A 20,765-nucleotide genomic window follows, 5' to 3' on the forward strand; every position below is an offset into this window, starting at 1 on the left:
TATTACAGATTTCTTGCGACTCTCTGATTCTGTTCTCATTCTCGTTCTTTTCTTTTAACATCAGATCTTAGTTTTTTCAGTTCGGCCGTGTCGAGGTTTATTTGGCTGCGTCTTTAACAGCTCGGTGTTAGACACGCCGTGCTCAGCAGCGCCGCATTCCTCCCACCTGCCCTGTCCACACCGCTGCCTGACCTTTAACCTCTGGAGCCGCTCCCGTGACTCGTATGGGAGTCGAACCGGAGCACAAAGAGCTCTCTCTCTCTCTCTCTCTCAAAATCTCTCTCTTTCTGCTTTCTTCTCTTTATGTGGAGATCTCTGTTGGTCCGTTCGTCCCCGGATTCGTCCCGGGTTCTTTGCTTTGAGTTGTTGTGCATGAAAAAGCCGAGTCAGTGTTGACATTAGCGTTACCTGGTCATGGCGGGAATGGAGTGGGGGGAACGTGAGAGGGCGAGGGGGAGGACGAGGGCGAGGGAGGGTAAACAGGGTTCAGGAAAGCTGTGTTGGTGTTGGGTGGAGGAGGAAGGAACTCGTCCTTCTACACGCGTCTCCTGTTTTTGTGTCCGAGGGAAAAGCCCGAGGTGCCAGTCACAGAGACCCTGGACTTCTGTAGCTCCTCATTAAGGCATGCTTTACCACTGCTTCGTCCTGGTCAGGGTCACGGCGGGTCCGGCTTCCTCGGAATCACTGGGCTGACTGTTTGACGTCACATTCTGGAGCTCTACACTTTGCTTGGTTTGCTTGGGCCTTGCTCAAGGGCCCAGCAATGGTCTAGTACTGGACTACAACTGCCTAGCTGTTGTGGATCTACATCTTTAAACCAAATGGGGCACAAGTTCCCACAGACATACTTCATAGTCTTGTAAGAAGCCTTCTCAGAAGAGCGACTGTTGTTGTTCTAGCTGAAAGGATCACACGGACGTCCCTCTGTTTTAATATCGTTTGTGTTTGAAATGGGACGTCCGGCAAGCTCATGGTCAGGTGTCCAAATACTTTTGGGTATACAGTGTGTCATATAAATTGTGACCATCCTGGATCACCAGGTTAAATCTAAATAAAATTAGTATTAGATCTTTACTTAGGCTAAGAGCAGAACCCATTCGTTCCTCATCAGCGGTACTAACACTGATCAGAAAAGCCGTGTTTCATCGTCCCCTTCTTCTGACCCCTGCGACCCTCCAGCGCCTGACTCCCTGTCACCTAGCAACCACATCTTATCATACCCCTCAATCCACCAACCAGGATGCAGCAAGCCGTACAGCATCCATGCTGTGAGCTCAATAATGCTAATGATGCTAAAAGCAGTTAGTGGACGTCAGTCACGCCGTTGATCACTCGCACTGCTGCTGCGATCTGATCCTCTTCTTTTAAAAATCGTACATGTGAAGGAACTCCTGTTTCAGTGACCTTCAAGAGAGGTGGTACAAGAGGACTGTCCATTTTATCAGCTCCACTTACCATATAGAAGTACTTTGTAGTTCTACAATTACTGACTGTAGTTCATCTGTTTCTCTACGTGCTTTGTTAGCCCCCTTTCATGCTGTTCTTCAATGGTCAGGACCCCCACAGGACCCCCACAGAGCAGGTATTATTTAGGTGGTGGATGATTCTCAGCACTGCAGTGACACTGACATGGTGGTGGTGTGTTAGTGTGTGTTGTGCTGGTATGAGTGGATCAGACACAGCAGCGCTGCTGGAGTTTTTAAACACCTCACGAAGATATCCAACCGACAAAAGATATCCAGCCGACAGCGCCCCGTGGGCAGCGTCCTGTGACCACTGATGAAGATCTAGAAGATGACCGACTCAAACAGCAGCAATAGATGAGCGATCGTCTCTGACTTTACATCTACAAGGTGGACCAACTAGGTCAGAGTGTCTAATAGAGTGGACAGTGAGTGGACACGGTATTTAAAAACTCCAGCAGCGCTGCTGTGTCTGATCCACTCATACCAGCACAACACACACTAACACACCACCACCATGTCAGTGTCACTGCAGTGCTGAAAATGATCCACCTCCTAAATAATACCTGCTCTGTGGGGGTCCTGTGGGGGTCCTGACCATTGAAGAACAGCATGAAAGGGGGCTAACAAAGCACGTAGAGAAACAGATGAACTACAGTCAGTAATTGTAGAACTACAAAGTGCTTCTATATGGTAAGTGGAGCTAATAAATATAATGGGCTTTAATAGTGCAGAACAGAACAGTGTGAACAGGAATCACAGCAGATAAACAGTTATTATTATTATTAATATTAATATTATTATTTACAAGATGTAATAATTAACATTTAAAGACCACGTGGTCGATCTGCTGTTCTAGCTCAGTGTATAACATCCAGGGCCGAAACAGAAAGCCCAGGGGCCACGCCTAATGTGCTCATGTTATTAGACCAAGCTCACATTACAGGGTTAAACAGAGCCAATCTGATTAGTTTAGCCCCTTGTTACTCAGATCTGATTATTCTACAGCTGCTAACACAACAAAGCACAAAAACCTTTTATTATGGGATGTATTAAAAAAAATTGCCACCACTTCATTCTGGTCAGGGTCACGGTGGGTCTAGCTCCCTTAGAATTGTCATCATCATCATCCTCTTCCTTAGACATAGTCGATCATGTGTGTATGTAGACGAAGGTGGGGATTCGAACCCTGGATCTCACCGTTAGTCAGTCTGAGATTGCGAGTCGGTTCATTTCATTTTCATTAATCGTTTTATCCTGGTCATGGTCACTGTGGGTCCGGTTCCACCGGGAAACACTGGACGTAAGGCAGGAACACTCTGCCATCCCTCGCCTCCTCGGAAATATCCCTGTCGATGCCTGACAGGCCGACAGCACAGCTGAGATTTGAACCCTGTGTTTTACGGCTGCTCAACCTGAACACACTTTAATGTGTGTGTGTGTGTGAGAGAGAGAAAAGGACTTAATGTATGTGTTTGTGTGTGTGTTTGTGGGACATCTGCTTTGCTGTGTGTGAGACAGTGGGATGCAAGTATTGGGGGAGTGTGTGTGTGTGTGAGTGTGTGTGTGTGTGTGTGTGTGTGTGTGTGTGTGTGTGTGTGTGTGTGGATTTACAGGCTTTTGTCGGGGCATTGTCGAAAAAGCGGGGGCGGAGAGGCTTAATTAGGATCGTTAATTGTCCTGTTATTGCAGCAACTCCAATACACACACACACACCTACAGGTGTTCTCACAACAGTTCAGTGGTGCAACCTAATGATCCCTCCTCAGCACGGTGTGTGTGTTTGTGTGTGTGTGTTTGTGTGTGTGTGTGTTGAGTGAATTGTTCCAGCTTGTCAGGACAGACCAGGTGTCGGTCAGTGCAGGACGTAACGTCCCTTTAATTTTGTCCGTCTCTCTCTGCCGTGTAATTAGTTCAGGTTTAAACGATGCACATTTTTTAACGTCCCCTCGCGTGAGGACTTGAGTCCTTTTAACCTCCCCCCTCAGTTCTGCCCACACAGACGTCCCCTCGTTTCATTTCATCTTGATTTCACTGCGACTTTCGAATTCTGTCTGGTTCGAACCCCCAGCGATGTTTCTTTAATATACAGACATGATTGGCTTTGTCTGAGGGGGACGAGGCTCAGCAATTGATTCGGGTGATGCCCAGTGATCCCGGTAAAGCCAGACGCACCGCAACCCTGACCAGAATAAAGCGGTGGTTGAAAATGGAAAGAAATAAAATTAATTCTGTAACTTTTCCTGAAGTTGTCTTGCCACCATTTCATTCTGGTCAGGGTTGCAGTGGGTCGTTCTTTAGATGTAGCCAATCGTGTGTATGTAGAGATTCAAACCCTGTGGACTAACTCATTAGTCGTTTACATTTTCAGCATTTAGCAGACGCTTTTTGTTATCCAAAGCCACTTACAGTTATCCTTAAATACAATTTTGAGCAATTGAGGGTTGAGGGCCTTGCCTTGGGACCCCACAGTGGCAATTTGGCGGTGGTGAACCAGCAACCTTTGGATTACCAGTCAAGTACCTTATCCACTAAGCTATCACTGCCCTCTCCTGTCCTTTTAGAATGTCCTTTTTAGGTCTTTTGTCCTCACGTCCTTCATTTATTTTTTTAGACACACTTGTCTCTCTTTATCAAACATCTTGTCTTTATATGTGTGTGTGTGTGTGTGTGTGTGTGTGTTTACAGCAAATAAAGAAATCTCTAGTGTCCTATTTTTTATTAAACAGTCCCTTCTCTTTAATTTATTCGATCCTGTCACCTAAACTGTCCACCTTTTTTAACCACTCCCGTCTTTTAAACTTCGTTTTTTTCTTCTTAATATTACCCAAGAGTTTTAGATGCTCCATTAACTGCTGGAGCAGCTTGTTTGTTTACATATCTCCCTGTTTTTTGCGCTTATTGAAAGTCTCCTGACGTCTTTTAAGTATCCGTTTCTTCTACACACGGACTCGTTTATTTATTTCTGTCTTTTTTATCTTCATATCAGGGCATTTCTGATTCATATTTCATCTTGACACCTCTGTAACAGTCAGTACTCGTGGTTTTGCTCGTCCGCTGCGGCTCTACGAGCGCCGGTTTGAACGATGACACCCGTCGTCCCGCCTCGGAGTCTCTTCTGTCCTCCTACGGCGTGTATTTTTTTTCCCGGCGGTTGGTTTTGGCAGTCAGATCCCCGGCTGCAGCAGCGAGACTCCGAGCAGAGTTCAGTGGCGCTGGTGCTGAACGCGCAGCAGCCCGACCGCCGTACACCGGCTCCATTTGTTTTTAGAAATCGTTTACGGCGAGAGCGAGAGGAAAGTTGAAGCTCGGCGCTCGACAGCGCAACCTCGCAACACCTCGTGGTTCCTGCGAGCTCAACCACGTGTACACACACACACACACACTCACACACACGCTGGTATGACGTTTCTGGAGTTCCCACGCTGCGTAACAACTGCTGCGTCACCAAACCGCCTTTTTTTTCCTCTTCAGTGCTGCCTACTGATGGCGCCATCCTCAACCTCTCTCTCTCTCGCTTTGTTTAGTACTGTCTATCTCTCTCGCCCTTTCTCCTTCTTTTTCCTGATCCGCCACGACTTTATCTCAGCTCGTTTGTTTTCTCGTCTGCTTTGTAATGCTCACGAGCGAATCGCTTTTATTCCCTTCAGTTATCCGCAACGTAAAAGCATTTAATGCCGTCGGACTCGATGTGTTATTGGTGTTAGAACCCTGAGACGCTTGGAACCACGAGCGTGTGTTTATTTGCACACAATAGTTCCAATAGCTGAGGGTTTGGAATTTGGTAGACGTCGTACGCTCTGGTTTTTTTTATCTCGTGACCTGGTGAGAATGCGACTGACCCTGCTGGCCTCAAACATGCCGGCTGGGGTCATGTGATGAGCTGCTGGCCAGCATCTCAGTAAATGATTACCAGCCGTTGTTAAATAATAACACTGCAGGCTGAACCCTCATGTGACTGCACGAGAATGAATCACACACACACACACACACACACACACACACACACATTTACAGCATTAAATCGACTATTATGCGAGCCCACCAGGTTCGCATCTCAGTTGTGCTATCGACCGGCTGGGCCTCTATGCGGGCATGACCGGCTGTGTCTGAGGAAGGGTGGGTGGCCCCTGTTCCCAACCCGAACCAGAATAAAGCTGCTGGTGAGAAGGAAACCTCTCTTAGTGGACTGTGCTGGCTGATGACCCGAAGGTTAAGAGTTCAAGCCCCACCACCACCCAGTCTCCACTGTGGGGCCCTCAGGCAAGTCTCCTAACCCTTAGCTTGGATCATTTCCTGTTTCAACTGAATGTAGCTGTGGACCAATAATAGAGCTGCATGATTAAACGTGCTCACGATGTTTGATTAGGATTAATTGACGCGACCTGTATTGTATCTGGGTTTGGGACCTGCACTGACGAGTGCACCTCACGATGGCTGGACTGTTCAGCCCCTGTCAACCCAAGAAATATGATATACACAGTAATATTGGTTATATACAGTGTATCACAAAAGTGAGTACACCCCTCACATTTCTGCAGATATTTAAGTATATCTTTTCATGGGACAACACTGACAAAATGACACTTTGACACAATGAAAAGTAGTCTGTGTGCAGCTTATATAACAGTGTAAATTTATTCTTCCCTCAAAATAACTCAATATACAGCCATTAATGTCTAAACCACCGGCAACAAAAGTGAGTACACCCCTAAGAGACTACACCCCTAAATGTCCAAATTGAGCACTGCTTGTCATTTTCCCTCCAAAATGTCATGTGATTTGTTAGTGTTACTAGGTCTCAGGTGTGCATAGGGAGCAGGTGTGTTCAATTTAGTAGTACAGCGCTCACACTCTCTCATACTGGTCACTGAAAGTTCCAACATGGCACCTCATGGCAAAGAACTCTCTGAGGATCTTAAAAGACGAATTGTTGCGCTACATGAAGATAGCCAAGGCTACAAGAAGATTGCCAACACCCTGAAACTGAGCTGCAGCACAGTGGCCAAGATCATCCAGCGTTTTAAAAGAGCAGGGTCCACTCAGAACAGACCTCGCGTTGGTCGTCCAAAGAAGCTGAGTGCACGTGCTCAGCATCACATCCAACTGCTGTCTTTGAAAGATAGGCGCAGGAGTGCTGTCAGCATTGCTGCAGAGATTGAAAAGGTGGGGGGTCAGCCTGTCAGTGCTCAGACCATACGCCGCACACTACATTAAATTGGTCTGCATGGCTGTCACCCCAGAAGGAAGCCTCTTCTGAAGTCTCTACACAAGAAAGCCCGCAAACAGTTTGCTGAAGACATGTCAACAAAGGACATGGATTACTGGAACCATGTCCTATGGTCTGATGAGACCAAGATTAATTTGTTTGGTTCAGATGGTCTCAAGCATGTGTGGCGGCAATCAGGTGAGGAGTACAAAGATAAGTGTGTCATGCCTACAGTCAAGCATGGTGGTGGGAATGCCATGGTCTGGGGCTGCATGAGTGCAGCAGGTGTTGGGGAGTTACATTTCATTGAAGGACACATGAACTCCAATATGTACTGTGAAATACTGAGCAGAGCATGATCCCCTCCCTCCGGAAACTGGGTCGCAGGGCAGTGTTCCAGCATGATAATGACCCCAAACACACCTCTAAGATGACCACTGCTTTATTGAAGAGGCTGAGGGTAAAGGTGATGGACTGGCCAAGCATGTCTCCAGACCTAAACCCAATAGAACATCTTTGGGGCATCCTCAAGCGGAAGGTGGAGGAGCGCAAAGTCTCGAATATCCGCCAGCTCCATGATGTCGTCATGGAGGAGTGGAAAAGCATTCCAGTGGCAACCTGTGAAGCTCTGGTAAACTCCATGCCCAGGAGAGTTAAGGCAGTTCTGGGAAATAATGGTGGCCACACAAAATATTGACACTTCAGGAACTTTCACTAAGGGGTGTACTCACTTTTGTTGCCAGTGGTTTAGACATTAATGGCTGTATATTGAGTTATTTTGAGGGAAGAATAAATTTACACTGTTATATAAGCTGCACACAGACTACTTTTCATTGTGTCAAAGTATCATTTTGTCAGTGTTGTCCCATGAAAAGATATACTTAAATATCTGCAGAAATGTGAGGGGTGTACTCACTTTTGTGATACACTGTATATATAGAGGTATATAATATAGGTATAGACATGGTAAGAGCCATGCTGCTGGTAACACTAGAGTTCCAGGGGTTTGAATCCTGGACTGGACTCACAACTACTGAAGGTGCATCACCGTACATGAACCTAACCACTATGGGGACACACATCGGGACCCTCAGTGCCCGTCCCATGCCCGGAAAAATAGGAGGGTTGCGTCGGGGAGGGCATCCGGTTTAAAGAAAACCTTACCAAATCAAAATATGTGGACGAATGATCCACTTCTATTTAGAGAGCAGACAATAAATCGGTAAATTCATATAAAAATACTGATAAAAAAAAAAAATAGTAGTAGTTTTTGAGCCACATTGATGGAATTATAAGTACAAAAAATGTCATTTCGTGATTTGGTCAGTTTGTAGACCTTCTATTTCCATTGTACAGCACATAATTTGAATCCCTTTGCTTGGAGTTACACCTGACCGGAACTATTTACCATTGATATTAATAGAATATCATATCGGCTGGCTCTGCATCCATCAGTCCTCCTCAGTGCCTCCCCCAGCTCTGGTGTAATGACGTGTATCAGCTGCATTGCACCATATGCATTTGTGTCAGTGACTACAATAAGTGATCCTGTATTTCACTCCGTGTGTGTGTGTGTGTGTGTGTGTGTGCGTGTGTGTATCAGTGTGTGTCGCTGCACGACGGAGCGCCGCACGGTCCGGCTGTTGCGAACTGCCGAGACACAGATGGTCGCCGGTGATAGCACATACCAGAGGCATTGTTTAAAACCAGGCAGGACGGGGAAGATAATTGACAGAGTCCCATCCCCCCCGACACAGGCTCATAGCCGCACAGTGTGTGTACACACACACACACACACACATTGTGCACAGCACGTGCCCCCCCCCCTCGCCTCTCTGTTCACCCAACCCCCTTCTGGTGCATCTCTTGTCTTTTCTTTTTTTCCTCCCCTCCTCCATATCTGTGGTTTGCCCTAGCAGCAGAAACCACGCCGGCTTCTGATTGGCGGCCGGGCTCTTTTTGTGCCTGACGTAGCCGCGCGTGTGTGTGTAGGAGTGCGTATTAGTGTGTATTTGTGTAGGTGGTGCGGGGAGGGGGTGTATTCAGATCAGTCAGTTGGCTAGAAAGAAAGAGAGAGAGAAAAGGAAAGAAAAAACTGAAAAAGGAACGGGAGGGGTGTGTACGTGTGTGTTTGTGTGTGTGTGTGTGTACGTACGTGTGTGTAGAGTGCAGCGCCGCTAGTGATCACACAGGCTTTAAATAAAATTCTCCTCTGTGTCTATGTGGTCGAGGGGAGGAAGTGCGAGAGCGAGAGAGAGAGCGAGGGGGAGAGAGAGAGAGAGAGAGAGAGAGAGCTGGCGAAGGGAAGGAGAAACAAGTGAACGCGGGCACTAATGTAAAGCAGGATTATGAAAGATGGCTTCCTGAATGGACAGAGCAGAAAGCCGAAATAGGGATACGACTAGCCGGTGGGAGAGGAAAGCAGAAGCAGGACTGAGAGGGTAAATATCGGCTTGTGTTTAGACCCGGTGTGTGTGTGTGTGTATGGGGGGGGCAATGTCAAAGGGCAGAATAGGAAAATAGCCAGACGTTTTGTGTGTATGTAAAGACTAGGGAGGCTGGTATCCATAATAATGGGCATTCTTCTGGTGTTTTTAACCTCTAAAGCCTGCCGTGTATTAAAATATACATATAAATAATAATGATTTAATATGATTTTAATGATTTAATATCATTCATACATTTAGTGTGTTTATGGTCAGGGTCACGGTTGGCTGATGCCACCCGGAAACACTGGCGCGTGGCAGGAATACTCACTGGACATGGCATCGAGTCATTCCAGGGCATCACTCACTCACCTTTAGATAATTGGCGATGTAGATAAGCCAACCCACCTACCTCACAATCGGACAGTTACCCGAAAGCAGGGATCAAACCCAAGTCCCCTGGACTGAAGGCACCGGGTCCGGAATCTCTTCCGTTCCATAGTTCAATAGTACCTGGGTCTGTGTAGAGTTTTGCATGTTCCTCCAGTAACCCCTTTCTGAAGGAAAAAAAAACATGAGTGTAGGTAGATTGGCAGCTCTAAGAGAAGAGTCTGTGGTGCACTTCAATGTGACTTTACCTCTACCTAATTAAACCTACCAGTAGGTGTTTTGGCAGCTGTGTGTGTGTGTGTGTGTGTGTGAGAGATGAATGATGGGTCGGAGTTGGTTGTGTGTGTGAAACACGTTTGACTCTGTGTGTGTGTGTGAGAGATCAATAACGGGTCGGAGTTGGTTGTGTGTGTGTGAAACAGGTCGACTGTGTGTGTGTGTGTGTGAGATGAATGACTGGTCGGAGTTGGTTGTGTGTGTGTGTGTGTGAGATGAATGACGGCTCGGCGCTTTAATCATTCTCTCATTATTACTCCTCGCGGTCGCCGCGTCTCTGTGCTGGTGACTCACGTTTCCAATTTCTCGATCAAATCGATGGAAGAAGAAAATGAAAAGTATTTAAAGGTTTTCGTGAGAACGTGGGGCGACACAGACGCCTCTTTTTTATTATTAAAATCCATCTGTGAATGATTTGGGTTCAGTCCTGATCTCACTCATCTCACTGATCTGTCTGTCCGTCTTGTTTTGTCTCTTGTTCTCGTCTCTGACTGGATGAAGGTGGACCTTTTCGACGACGGGGTAGGAACACAGACATTGACCCCAAAACTGGCCGCTGAGGTAAGAACACTCGTTTTTATAAATGTATTTGGTCCTGCGAGGCAGAGTGCCACTTTTCTTGAGTGCCCGTCACTCCTGAGCGTTTACATTTATGTTACAATTATCATTGCATACAATTTAAGCAACTGGGTTTAGAGCCTTGCCCAGGGGCCCAACAGTGGAAACCAGCAACCTTCTGATTACTAGTCAAGTACTTTAACCGCTGAGCCACCACTGCCTTTTTTGTTTATTAAAATGTTACACCTGTGCCTGAAAGGCCTGGGTGTGTTAGGAAACCACACCCACCGCGATCCTGTGCCAGTCAGCAAGTCAAGACTCACACAGGGAGAACATGTGAAACTCATTAGAACTCTGACCAGAGGTGAGAATCAAACCCAGCTTGTCCACGTTTCTTTCAGCATCAATGAACGATGGGCGCTGGCGTCTCTCACCAGTCTGAGAATGCCAAACTGGGTCTTTATTACATTAGATTCGGCATTAATGGGAACACTGACTGTGCTGATGGCTGGCACCGTGGGTGGCACATCAGGCTTAACGTGCACCAGTCGCTTTCTTCCTTGACGTGATTTGACAGGCAGCTGTTGCTCCTCGTGCACCTGCGAGTCTCAGGTGCGAGCGTCTCGGGTTCTGTGGTCTCGTCGAAATCTCGCCGCCGCCGCTGCGCTGTCGGCTAAACATCCGCTCAGTCAGTCGGCTTGGGTTTGAAGAGTCCCGCGCTCGGTGCTCGGCGCTCGCCGGACCAGATTGGAGGAGAGTGGCAGCCAGCGAGGGAGGGAAAAAAAAAACGAGAGGAAGAGAGGCGTGAGCTCAGACTGCTAAAAATGCGAGAGAGGATTGAGAGCGGAAGGCGGGGCAGCCAAAGTTCTCCAGTCATTCGAGGTGACGGGAGTAAATCTGGCTGAATGCCGCTCGTGAGAGAGCGAGCGAGCACGTGGTACAGTGTTTACGAACGAGAATAAACCGTAGCACGGATATTCCAGGCTTGAGAGGTCTAGCGGGAACTCGCGCTGAGGCTACGCTCGAACTTGGAGAGCCTGGCGTCTGTCTTTCCAAAACGTCGACTGTTAAGATTTCTACAGATTATTTTTAGCGTGTTCTATATTTTGAGACTCTTCAGGCTCGGTGTTTTGGTCCGCTGTCAAACTCTCACCCATCTACAAAAAAAACCCTGGAACTCAGAATGGCAGAATCCATCGTGGTCACTCTGTTAGCGGAGAGTCCTGGTTGGAGGGTGTTACTCTGTTATTCGGTTAATGTGTAATTCTGGATGTTCTTCCTCCCCCGGAGTGTTTGTGTGTGTGATCTCTGTTATGGTGACGGTTATATAACCCAATAGATAAACCATTTAAACCGGAGTACAGTTCACGCCGTGGAACAGTTGGCAATCCTGTTTTAATTCTGTCTCTTGAAGGAACGTGTGGTCAGTTAGCTTGTCCCAATATTTTATTAACCCGCCTAGAATGAAAAGCAATTAATTAAATAATGAATTTAAAAAATACACTTTAAATTATTGTCACTTGCTCCCCAGATTTTAAACTGATCATGGCTGATTTGAAGCCGGTTTTCAATTCCTGAACACAAATACTGGAGAGTAAGAGCTAACTACTGGGTATAGGAACACCCCAACAGGCCCAAAAACATGTGGCTAATTATTGCATAAGGGAACACCCCAACAGATCCAAAAACATGCAGCTAACTACTGAATATTGGAACACCCCAAGAGACCCAAAACATAATTACTACTGAGTACAGGAGCACCCTAACAGACCTAAAACATGTGGCTAACTACTGGGTATAAAAATGCCCCAACATGCCCAAAAATATGTGCTAACTACTGGGTATGGGAACACTCTAATATACCCAAAAACATGAGTAACATGTGGCTAACTACTGGTCTAAAGAACACCCCAACAGACCCCAAAACATGACTACTATAGGATAAGGGAACACCCCAACAGACCCAAAACATGTGGGTAACTACTGGATTAAGGAACACCCCCAACAGACCCAAAACATGTGTAACATGTGGCAAACTACTGGATAAGGGAACACCCAGACAGACCCAGAAAATGGCTACTAAATATGGAAACACCCCAACAGACCCAAAAACATGCAGTTAACTACTAGGCATGGAAACACCCCCAAAAAGGCCAAAAACATGTGACTAACTACTGGGAACAGGAACACACCAAGAGACCCAAACATGTTGCTAACTATTGGGTACAGAAACACCCCAACAAACTTAAGGAAACATAACATTATACTAACTACTGGGCATGGGAACACTCTAACAGACCCAAAAACATGTGAGTATTACTGAGTACAGGAGCACGCTAACAAACCCAAAAAACATGTGGGTAACTACTGGATATGGGAACACCCCTACAGACCCGTGGGCAAAGGGTGCATATACTTTTGGGCATGTTGTGCATAAAGGAGAGCACAATATATACTGTAGATCTCTCTCTCTCTCTCTCTCTCTCTCTCTCTCTCTCACACACACACACTGTAGTCTAGAGTCATTATTCTATCAGATAACGTTCTATCAGTGAGTGGAAAATATTACAGCCGTCCGTGAGAAACGTGAGGATTAAAACCCGCTGCATCAAACTCAGATCAGAGTTCTTTATGTTCTATCTCCTGCCTCAATCGTCCTGCAGATGATGCTGTTTAAAACCTCTGAAGTAATGGAAGAGACCAATCCACACACACACACACTGAGCTGACTGACACTAATCTTTCCAACCGTAAACAAGCGAAACCCAGACGTAGGCAGAACAGAAACACGCCAGTCACGAATCACTCAGCCTTTTTCTTTGACTCGGCCGGCGGTTGACAAAAAACGAAAACATGATTCAGATCTAAAATCCCCCGCCGCCGGTTTACAAGAAGACGCGCACATCGGTCCCCTGACGGCTCACGAAGATCCAGGCGAGAAAACGAGCGCGTCCGGCGATGACGTTTCCATCCGAGCGTAATCCGGGCGGCCACATGAAATGGCTGCGCTGGAAAGTGTTTCGTAATGTTTTCTTTCGCCCGGTACGGAATCCCCGCTGCATTATGGGAAAGGGTTAACGCTGACCTAGTTTCTGTGGCAACAGTGACTGGTGCATGACATCACGGCTGTAATTATAGCTCAGGAACGCCCCCTAGGCTCTGCTCACGTGACCCGGCAGCCGGTCGCGTGCATTCACGAGTGTGTGTGTGTGAAATAGGGGAAATTTTAAGAGTGTGTGTTTGTTTAAAGGTAATGGAACATGCAGGAAGTTGTCGCTTTTCCTTTTTAAAGGGCTCTTAAAGGAGCCGCCGTGGTTCCAGAGCTGTATTGGTTATCTTGTAGATCTGGGTTCCAGGTCGTGCTGCGTTACATGGATTGGCGGCTGAGCATCATTTTTATTCCATCAGTCGATCATGCTCTAATTTAAGCGAATCTTGGTTCTCATTTCTTCTGTGTCTGTGGTTGTCTGAACGTCTTTCGTAGACGTCTGGCGTGCTGCGTCTGCTCGGCGCAGTTCTTGGAACTCTCAGATCTTGTGTTTTCTTTCGATGATTTCGGGGGCCCTGCTTCCTGTTCTCGGTGCACCTAAATGTCATGTGACTGTGTGTGTGTGTGTGTGTGTGTGTGGGCAACCATGTGTACCGTGTCAGTATATTTTTGGTGCGTACACACATTCATCTGTCTGTAACCTTAGCTTACTTCCAGTCTCAGATCCTTTAGTTTAATACAAACCGCTGATGGTTGATCATTTTATTCACTGAGGGGCTGTAAGTATTACACAAACGTCCAAACCAGTTCACTGCAGCATGTATCGTCTCCAATACTGGTGTTATGCTGAATTCTGCACCCCTGGTTTTGTATAAACAGGAACTGAACTGGAAGCCTGTTCCACATAATTGCTGGTAAACACATAGTAAACTATAGTGTCAATTCTGGACATTAGTACACTATATGATGACATGTACGTGGGCCCTCTCTCTACCTTCTAATATCTGTGTATAAAATGCATTGAATAAAATAATGTATATTATATAACTGGTTGGGGAGAAACTATTCAAGCATCAGCAGCAAGATTCATAAAGACATGAACTGAAGACATTTGGTGTGGAGGAACCCCGGCGACCTTCATAAAATCCTTTCCTCAACCCACTGAACACCTCTGGTGAATGAATTGGATGAATCGGAATGTTGATTGCGAGCCAGACCCTGGCGTGACAGTCCTACCTAATATGCCATCTAGCAAAATATATGTTTTAATTATTGACGATTGCCGATAAATTGTTGGCGGGCCTCAGTGGGTGGACAAATCGGGTCCGTCAGGTCGCGAGGAAAGAAGAGAAGCGCCATTGGCAAGTGGAACCTTTTGCTTTAGTACATTAAAGAATTGTATCAACCAGGAACCATCCAAAGAACCTTTATTATACACTATATGGCCAAAAAGATGTGGACACCAGTCCATAAATGGTTGGACATCCCATCTCAAAACAATGCACATTAACATGGACCCCATTCCTATTGTGGTTATAATAGCCTCTACTGTTCTAAGGTTGGAGTTTTGGAGTGTTTCTGTGGCAATTTTTGGCCATTAAAGAGCATCTGTAGGGTCACCCACAGACCTCAGCCCATGCTGGTCGAGTAAGACTGCAGACTAGCACACGTTCACCTGGGGCATCTTTTCACCAGCCAGCGGTGAATTCTTACACAGAGCCTTACCATGTATTTAGGATGGCTCTTTCCGTCCGTTTTTCAGCATTCGTTTGGTCACCTCAATCGGCCGGTTGGAATTGCTGTTACATACGGCCTTCCCGTCCTCAGACGTGGCCGATTGTGTCTGTTAAGCATCTAGCGTATTAGACTGCTCCACCACCCAAATGTTATATAACTGGGACACTGTGGTAGCCTAGTGTGTAGAGCTTTGGGCTATCAATTGAAAAGTTGAGAGTGTGAATCCCTGCACTGCCATGCAGCCACTGTTGGGCCCTTGAGCAAGGCCCTTAAGCCTCTCAGCTCTAGGGGCTGGGATATATATGACAAATAAAGGCATTCTATTCTATAAAACTGTTAATGAGTGTGGCTGAAACATCTGAGCTTGATGATTTGGAGTGTTATCCTCATACTTTTGGTCATACTAGGGAGCATACTAAGCAGATTACGCAACACTGCAGCGCACACTGCAACTGGATCCATAAAAAGGCATTGGCCCTTAAATCTGATTTGAACATATGTGGAGCTAATCTTAGCCCGAGTCCTGAGAGGGAAAAAGAAAGAAAAACCTGGCAGCGGCCCACCGAACCAGAGCTCCTCCAACCAGAGCTCGTTCTCGTCCCCCTCTCCTGTATTTATTTAGAAAGAAAATGCTTGAGTAGGTCGACTGAGTCGTGACGTGTCTTTATTTTATTCGATCTAACATGGCCTTCATGTCTGTCTCGGTGCTTTGTTTTGCAAATGCGCTGGTGTCTGGGACTGAAGCGCCAGTAGAGGAGCGTCAGTGCTGGAGCGGTGCATGTTTGATGTGCATCAGCAGCAGTAATCGATTCCGCTGCGTATTCGGTTTCTTTTTGTTCTGCTGATAACATTATCATCCTTCTGTTCTCGCCCAGCATCATCTGTCCTTCGTCTAGCTTTTCCTCCCCGTGCTCACCCCGTTCCCCCGCTTGCACCCCTCTTCTCGAATTCCGCCTGTATTTTTTTTCTTTTTGCACACAAAAATCACTCTTCAGTCTTTTATGCTTTGCAGGTTTGTTCTCCCCTCCCTGTTTCTCTCTCTGTCTCTCTCTAGCGCCTTACTGAGTGATACTGAGTGATGAGAATGACTCCACCCTTCCCCCAGCTTTTCTTCTTTCTCTCTCCGAGTGGTAGTAACACAGGGAGATATTTGGGAACGGGGTGGGGGGGATTCGACGACCACTCAGCTGAGTGTTGCGCGCCGACTTGCACGTGCCGTGTGTCAGGCAGAGCAGCGACGCACACACAAAAGTATCAGGGAACAATGACAGAAATGCAAAAGAGCTGGAGGATAGAATGAGATGAAATAAACAAAAGAAGAAAGACAAAGTGATGCGACAGGACATGATTAGTGAGGGACTGTCCGGGTGGACGGTGTGAATTCAGATTTCTAGCACAATATCACAAATACACGCAGTCCTTTACATAGGAACCTACAGCTTTTAAAGATGCAAAATTCTAAATTGTGTCTGGATGGCGGTAAACAGCAATATCAGCCGCCGGATGCCCTTCCTGATGCAACCCTCCGCAATATAGGCAAGCTTGGGACTGGCACTGAGAGTGCACCCGTCATTGACTGGGCTGTTCGGCCACCATCCCTCCTTATATCCGATAGCGCTGTGATCAGAACCCCGGACCTCAGAGGTGGTGGGCTAGTGTGATTTACCACATACACATAACTCTACAATAATACTCTACAATAATATAGTACTCTAATGCCCTGTTATACTCTACAATAACATTATAATACTCTACAAAAGTACTCTACAATACTCTACAATAATATAGTACACTAATGCCCTGTTATACTTTACAATAACATTATAATACTCTACAATAATACTCTAAAATACTCTACAGTAACACTCTATAATACTCTACAATAATATAGTACACTACTTCCCTGTTATACTCTACAATAACATTATAATACTCTACAAAAGTACTCTATAATACTCTACAATAATATAGTACACTACTGGCCTGTTATACTCTACAATAACATTATAATACTCTACAAAAGTACTCTATAATACTCTACAATAATATAGTACACTAATGCCATTATACTTTACAATAACATTATAATACTCTACAATAATATAGTACTCTAATGCCCTGTTATACTCTACAACAACATTATAATACTCTACAAAAGTACTCTATAATACTCTACAATAATATAGTACACTAATGCCCTGTTATACTTTACAATAACATTATAATACTCTACAATAACATTATAATACTCTACAGTAATACTCTAAAATACTCTACAGTAATACTCTATAATACTCTACAATAATATAGTACAATACTTCCCTGTTATACTCTACAATAACATTATAATACTCTACAAAAGTACTCTATAATACTCTACAATAATATAGTACACTAATGCCATTATACTTTACAATAACATTATAATACTCTACAATAACATTATAATACTCTACAGTACAATAACATTGTAATACTCTACAGTAATACTCTGAAATACTCTACAGTAATACTCTATAATACTCTACAATAATATAGTACACTACTGCCCTGTTATACTCTACAATAACATTATAATACTCTACAATAATACCCTATCATACTCTACAGTAATACTCTATAATACTCTACAATAATATAGTACACTAATGCCCTGTTATACTCCACAATAACATTATAATACTCTACAATAATACCCTATCATACTCTACAGTAATACTCTATAATACTCTACAATAATACCCTATCATACTCTACAGTAATACTCTAATACTCTACAATAATATAGTACACTAATGCCCTGTTATACTCTACAATAACATTATAATACTCTACAATAATACCCTATCATACTCTACAGTAATACTCTATAATACTCTACAATAATATAGTACACTAATGCCCTGTATACTCTTTAATAACATTACAATACTCTACAATAATACCCTATCATACTCTACATCGATACTCTGTAATACTTTTCAATAATACTCTCCAGTAATACTCTATAATATTCTACAATAACATTGACTATAAAAAAACAATGATCTGCCTGTAGTGCCTCATCATGCTTTATATAATAATCATTTGATAATAATCCTACCCAGGGTTGTGGTGGGTCCATTCAGGAATACCCTGGACAGGCCATCCTCTCTCAGACACGGTTAATCATGTCTGTGTAGACGCCCATCCGGCCGACAGGTGGTGGGCTAGCATAACAGGCCGCCTGAGCTTATCATGATTTACCACTGTGAAATCCATAAACAGCCGTGTTCACGTACACACCGGTGTTCACTTTTAGAGCAGGATTCTATTTCCTACTGGTGCACCCTCAGGCCGAGAGGAGATAAGGAAACAAAAAAGGAGACAGAGATAAAGGACGGATAAAGAAGGTTATAGCCCACTTCAGGATGTCGACAGTCTCGGACCCACAGGTCTGTGCATGACTTGCCATCCTGACGGCCTTCCTCACCCTGAGCTTTGTGTCACTGGTGTCCAGGCTACTCCTTAAACAGGTTGTAGTAAAGGTTGGCTGTTTGAACTGAATGAGGGCACGCTGATACCGCTACAAGAGTGATACGTTTACTGGAGTTAGACAGACTGAAATAGTCCCAGCAGCATTTGGGTACAAAAACCCAAAAACTTATTCCATGTTTCTGATGGAATCTGGGTTAAGTCTAGTGCAACAACTTACATTTACAGCATTTAGCCAAAGCGACTTACAGCTGTGACTGTATACGAAGAAGGCAACAGAGGGTTAAGGGCCTTGCTCAGGGGTCCAACAGTGACAAGCTGGCAGTGGTGAGGCTTAAACCAACAACCTCAACTAGTCCAGTACCTTAACCACTAAGCCACCAATGCCCAACCAAAGCTGTTGCAAATCTTTTTTGACACTTGTACCACTATCGCACTTGCGCATCTTTTCCAGTTTTATGATCTACACCATGCACGCAATTGAGGGTTAAGGGCCTTGCTCAGGGGTCCAACAGTGGCAAGCTGGCAGTGGTGAGGCTACAACCTGCAACTTTCTGGGCTACCCATGACTAACTGGACAGCGCTCTGTTCAGATCTGTGGCGAGTTTGTTAGTTGGACTTACTGAGCTACTACCTACAGTGCATTATGTTAGTGAAATGTGCAAGACCAGTAATATGTGCTAGATTATAAAACAGCTGGTTATAGGAGCTACCTGGGTGGGTCTCTGTGTTTGTAAGTGTGGATTAATCTGGAAGTGGAGGTCGGTGTTGGTGCTGTGTCAGTGCTGGACTCAGTGTGTGTGTGTGTGTGTGTGTGTGTGAGATATGGAGTGATGACTGGAGGGTGACTCAGGCGTGAGTGTACGGGTTTAAACTGAAGGAGAAAGCCAGATTGTCACACATTCCTTCAGCAGACTGCTTTACAGATCGAACCTGACGCTTCACAATGCTGCTTCTTAAGGTCAGTGATCTTCCGATACTACACACTCACGTGAAGGGTGGAGTAAAGGAACGTGCAGGTTCATTTTTGGGCTGTTGAAGTGTTTCAGAGTGATAGATCATGCATACTAGATCAGAACCAGGCTGGTGTTGGGCTTGATCCTTAAAAATGGACACCAGACAGTGACTGGGAAGAAATCTGGAAGTTTTAGCATGTAGGGATTTACAAGAGGAACTTTTTCATCAGCTGCAAGTGTTTGGACACACAGGTGGGTTGTATAAAAGACTTGTAGCTGTTAGGCTCTGTGGCATCAGGGGAATGTACCATCTCTCCCTGATGCCACAGGCCTTACAGAGCAGAAACGAGCTGTGCCTTTAAGTACCTGGCCAGCTCGTTAGGGCGAAGTGGCTACACCTGTGCCTTCCCTTATTTAAGGGATAGGTGCAGAGCTGTAGCCGTCGCACCTTCTGCTCATAGTGGCCGATTCTTTTTTCTTTCTTTGAGTTTGTTTGACACTGCGGTGTCCTTTTATGTTTATTGTTTTTTTTTATCTTCAGGTTGTGCCGCCGCACTGTGCCGCCGCCGCCGTGCCGCTGCCGCCGGGCCACCGCTAGTGGGCGCCACCACGCCGCCGCCGCCGCCAAGCTGCCGCCATAGTGCCGCAGCTGTCGTGCCGCCGCCGCCGCCTGGTTGCCGCTCTCAGGTCGCCGTCGGGCCGCTGCCGCCGAGCCGTCGAGCCGCCGTGCCGCCGCCACCTAGAGACCCCATGACTGCGCCCAGAGGAACCTGACCCCCTCCCAGCTACCGCTGGTGACAGCGTCACGTTCCGCCCTCTGGAGCGCAGGAGCAAATGGCCACTTCCCAGCCACCCTGGCTGGTGACAGCGCCTTTGCTTTTAACTTTTGAAATCCGCAAGTAAATCACACCCGGTGGATGGCATGGCGCTGACCAGCATTAACTGCTGGTGAGCGCCGTGCCATTTATCTACCGGCGGTGTTATCCCCCCTTCTTCGGCCAACAGCGCGAGGTTTCCCACCTCGCGAACCCGGTCGCTTCGCCTCTTTAGTGCTGGGAGCGGTTTTGCTTTCAGCGTTGCTGTGGCAGCGTGCTTAAGCTCCCAGCCTGGAGGTGAGCGACCAGGGTTCGCGCCTCGCGCTTTCCCTTTTTCCCCTTTATGTTTTTTCCCTTGTTTCTTTCAGTCTGGCGTCACCGGCTGCCTTCGGGATTCCCCGAAGTGTTTTTTGTTACTGTTATTCCTTTTATTTTATGTATATTATGTTTATGATTTTGTAAATAAAACCTT

General features: G+C 45.8%; 1 protein-coding gene across 2 annotated transcripts in view; it reads left to right on the forward strand.

Annotated features, from left to right (window-relative positions):
- Window positions 1–20,765, forward strand: part of tet3 (tet methylcytosine dioxygenase 3) — a 46,206-nt gene that overhangs the window by 3,404 nt on the left and 22,037 nt on the right. Inside the window, exons 1-2 of one of the 2 annotated variants that reach the window (XM_063018219.1) lie at window positions 8,887–9,113; window positions 10,266–10,325. Coding sequence is in view for 1 of the 2 variants with exons in the window: in XM_063018221.1 (XP_062874291.1) it covers window positions 10,266–10,325 (60 nt within the window). In the remaining variant the exon portion in view is untranslated. Of the gene's footprint in view, window positions 1–8,886; window positions 9,114–10,265; window positions 10,326–20,765 lie in introns of those variants that run through there. The other variant, XM_063018221.1, reaches the window with a different exon arrangement.

This window comes from Trichomycterus rosablanca, chromosome 21 (genome assembly GCF_030014385.1).
Source record: "Trichomycterus rosablanca isolate fTriRos1 chromosome 21, fTriRos1.hap1, whole genome shotgun sequence".
Taxonomy (NCBI): Eukaryota; Metazoa; Chordata; class Actinopteri; order Siluriformes; family Trichomycteridae; genus Trichomycterus; species Trichomycterus rosablanca.